The sequence below is a fragment of the Pyrus communis genome, chromosome 5 (genome assembly GCF_963583255.1).
Source record: "Pyrus communis chromosome 5, drPyrComm1.1, whole genome shotgun sequence".
In the NCBI taxonomy this organism is placed as follows: Eukaryota; Viridiplantae; Streptophyta; class Magnoliopsida; order Rosales; family Rosaceae; genus Pyrus; species Pyrus communis.
The window spans coordinates 4,325,297-4,329,230 of NC_084807.1; the positions used below are offsets into that span (position 1 = coordinate 4,325,297).

General features: G+C 35.3%; 1 protein-coding gene across 1 annotated transcript; it reads right to left on the minus strand.

The window, feature by feature from the left end:
* Positions 1-650: 650 nt before the first annotated feature.
* Positions 651-3,715, minus strand: LOC137733621 (uncharacterized). The gene is made up of 5 exons (XM_068472759.1): positions 3,691-3,715; positions 1,920-2,213; positions 1,618-1,829; positions 1,241-1,514; positions 651-1,141 (listed from the first exon to the last, which is right to left on the minus strand). The coding sequence occupies exons 2-5, from the start codon at positions 2,178-2,180 to the stop codon at positions 848-850; spliced, it is 1,041 nt and encodes a 346-aa protein (XP_068328860.1). The 5' UTR covers positions 2,181-2,213; positions 3,691-3,715; the 3' UTR covers positions 651-847.
* Positions 3,716-3,934: the final 219 nt, after the last annotated feature.

The following is a 3,934-nucleotide window of genomic DNA, read 5'->3' on the forward strand; positions in this document are numbered from 1 at the left end:
AAAAAAAAAATTAACAATAGGATGCAAATTGACTAATTTTGAGAGTTGAGGGGGGAAATTGGCCAAATTAAAGTTCAGGGGGGGAATTGACTAATTATGAGAGTCGAGGGGGGAAATTGGCCAAAATTAAAGTTCAGGATGGAAATTGACCAATGGTCACAAGTTTAGGGAGGAAATTGATAATATACCCAATCAAGAAATAGGTCAATTTTAATTAATGGCATATTATAAGTTGGCAGCCTTCCTATTCGCTTTCATTCTTTTTCCCTAGTGGATTGGGATTTTAATGAGTCAGCACTGAATAGGCAGGCAGAGGCAGGGGTGATTGTTGGTTAGTCCAATCCAAAAGTTGGAGTCTGCTCAACAACACGACATAATAGACAACTATAAATGCGGGGGTTGTTAGTTGTCCTAATAAGAGTAGACAAATGCTAATGGAATTCTCTTCAAAGTAGAATTTTTTATCGACTTTCTGATATTTTACGGTTTAACATCAATTGTCAGGCGAACGTTATAAAATATTGTGTAAAAAATGTGAAGTATTGAGAGCCCATTGAAAGTCTTACAAATGCTAATGGAATTCTCTTCAAAGTAGAATTTTTTATCAACTTTCTGATATTTTACAATTTAACATCAACTGTCGTGCGAACGTTACAAAATATTGTGTAAAAAACATGACGTATAGAGAGACCATTGAAAGTCTTACTCTTGAAAGAATCCCTTTATTATTTCTATAAAATTTTCGTTACAACCATATCATTAGAGCATCTCCAAAAAAAAGATAATCTATCATTTCTATAGTGTAGTATCTCTGAGAGAGCTGCCCTGTATCGACGACGTCAATGGTCTACTCTTTAATTAGAAGTGCCTTTAAAATGACTTCACTCATTCCATCTGCAGCTGGCAACAAATGTCCACCACCTGGTAACTCATGGTAGTGAATCCATGGAAGCTTTTCGGCAATATAGCGTTGCAGCTCAACTGGGACAAGTTTATCTTCGTCACCCTGCCACAGATGGACCGAGCCTTCGTTGCTGGCAAAAGGGTTCTGCAGATCCATAGGATCAAATTCCCAGCTCCCAAATCCAACTACCATGTCGCGAAAGATGGACTCAGCTTCTCCTTGCTGCGTGACATATGCCTGCCCAAACAAATAACAAAACAAAACAAAAGAAAAATCATCAACGCTGCCGAGTTTCTATAAAATCCTAAACAATTAGCGATCGAATAAGGAAAGTACCTTGTGCTTTTCTCTTCCAGAAACCTTTGCATTTCTAATGATTTCCCAATCTTGGCGGGAAAACATATTCTCTGGTTTCTCGGATACAACACTGGATTTAGGAAAGAATTTCTGAGTGTTCCACCAGTAGGTTAACCAAGGTGTATAGTGAGCAGCTCGAAGCGCCCATTGATCCTGCGGAGGTTGCTTCTTATAGGCATAAGACGACAGGTTGGCAGGAAGTCCTGGCCACCAGTAGTTGATCACCGGAGCAATCAGCGCTGCTCCTGCTAGCCTGTTGTAATAGGCATCCCAAACACATCAAACTTTAGAAAAAAAAATTCGGTACGGAACGACGCATCATCTGGTACCGAAGGAGGCTTCTTGTAAAATCTTACCTATGAGGGATGTACTGAAGACACTTCCAGATGCACTGTCCTCCCATTGAGTATCCAATTACATAAAATTTGGATCCGAGTTCCAGCTGATCACCAAGCTCCTCTATATCTAACGCCAAGCTCTTTGCTGTTCTCTTAGGATCCGGATCACTTTCCCCGTACCCAGGTCTGTCGAAAGACACAATGTACGCACCTAAATCTTCAATGACTTCCTGAGAAAAGAAAAAGAAAAAAAATCCACTAGGAAATCAACCAACATAGAGGTTAACTGAAAAGTGACAGAGAATCATGCAAGGCAGTACCGGAGAGATGGATATTGTAATGATCAGATCGTGTCGGGAACTACTGAAGGGATGAACAAAGATAATCTTGTGCTTTGCCACTTGTTTTGGAACACCATGTTCCTTGTAGGCCAAAAATCTTCCATCCCTTAGCCTTATTCTAGGCGCTGTTACGGGTGGACCGCCAGGCGAATCACAGATGTTTGGAGGTGGTGGTCGGGCGGCCTGATAAGCCCACGCCAGCAATCCAACCAACAAGATGAATGTGATCCTCTTAAACATGTTTGAGAAGATGAAGTATGAAACTTTGCCCAACTGCAGTAAAGAAGGAAATACAAAAGTAAATTACACTTGAGGACATTATATAATAAGTTTTAAGATAATTTTTTATTTAGGTCCAAAAATATAAGTTGTGTTTTTGGAACGAGTCGAGTAATCTAATTACATGTTTTTATACCAATTTTACCCTTTTAGATAAAAATATTTAAATTCTTTAACTAGAGAATACAATTCCTAACTAGCAGGTATTTTACCAAAATAGGAAATTGATCTACGTTGCAGGTAGTCTAGAAAAATATATTCCATGTAATTTATATGCTCATTACTCTATTTATCACTGTAAAATGAGTTTAAATTTCAAGATATACAAAGGCGGAGCCAAGTACAAGGCTACCCTGGGCTATAGTCTAGGTAGCTCTTGTGGGTACAAACCAATTATTCCCTATATTTCATTTATTTTTACATTCATCTCACTATTAGCCCATGGATTTATTTTATTTATTTACTTCATTAACTAATACTATTTATTTCCCAACAAAATCTATTTTATAGTTCATATACTATCCATTTATGGTAAATCATGACAATAATTACTTACTTTAATGGTGCTTTTAATTCTTTTCAAAAGCAACTCGTTGCATGATTCAATTTTTGCATTATTTTACAGTAAATTATATTTTCATATTTCAGGCTGGGGATCTATTTCAATTCCTTACAACATCTTCAAAACATTTCATTTTCATACCTTAAGTATTATTTTATTTAGAAATAGACCTCAAACCTGAGGTATGAAAATGTAATTTAACTATTATTTTATGCATGATTTTTATCTATTTAAATTTTTTTACAGTGTGTTAAACTTTTTCTGTTTATTTATGTATATATTTGCCATATTGAAGGTTGATGAACATAGAATAATTGGACAAGCTTTTCTTATAAGATTAGCGTATAGTCATTTTTCAAAAAAACCAACTTTTTTTTTTTATATACTTCTTGGCTAGCCCACGGGCCGTAAATTTTCTAGCTCCACCTTTGAAGATATGTGGAGTGGACAGACACATATCTTAAAATTTAAACTTATAGGATGTGAGCATTATCACCACTTTGATGATAGTAAGCAAAAGTGCACCAGAAAAAAAAATTATGAAGATAAACCCAGCTGTGAGAGGTAGATGAGGAAGAGATTTAATTCCTAATTACTGAACTTACTTCAATAAGTAAATTATTCTTAATAATAATTAGATTTATATTAAGTTTTCTTGAGTTTTTTAATTTGATATTTCCCCTCAATTGAAAAATGGTTATTCAAATTAAACAACCAGAAAAATTTAGACTTTTATGAAAATAATATTCTAAAATCTAAATTACAGGAGACGGATTCTAATATTTAAGAGAAGTCCTACTTGATTATACTAATTGTTTCTGTAAACCTCAATAAATAAGTTGGAAATTAAAAGATGCACTACATTGTTAAAACCAAAATTACAAGAAAAGAAATCATAAAAAATCATACTTGCTAATTTGCTTTTTGGGTAAAAACTTACCACCTCCGCTCCTCCGGCTGTGACAATAATACGTTTATGCAGAAGAAAATGGCAGAAACAGGCTAAGTGAGCAGCTGCTTTTAGCTTTTGTGTGGTGCTGAAGCTGCCGTGTTTAGTGTCTCTGAGCCGCTCGTTTTTGTAATACCAGTTAATTTTTGCTCCTTTCTTAACCATAGTTAATTTTTTCAAAATTGGAAAAGAACATTTATTATT

Excerpts from the sequence above, each read along its gene's own strand:
- LOC137733621 (XM_068472759.1), bottom strand. The coding sequence starts at position 2,180 with ATGTTTAAGAGGATCACATTCATCTTGTTGGTTGGATTGCTGGCGTGG. Across the intron at positions 1,830-1,919 it reads TTACAATATCCATCTCTCCG|GAAGTCATTGAAGATTTAGG; the intron begins GTACTGCCTTGC and ends TTCTTTTCTCAG. Across the intron at positions 1,142-1,240 it reads CTGGAAGAGAAAAGCACAAG|GCATATGTCACGCAGCAAGG; the intron begins GTACTTTCCTTA and ends TTGTTTGGGCAG.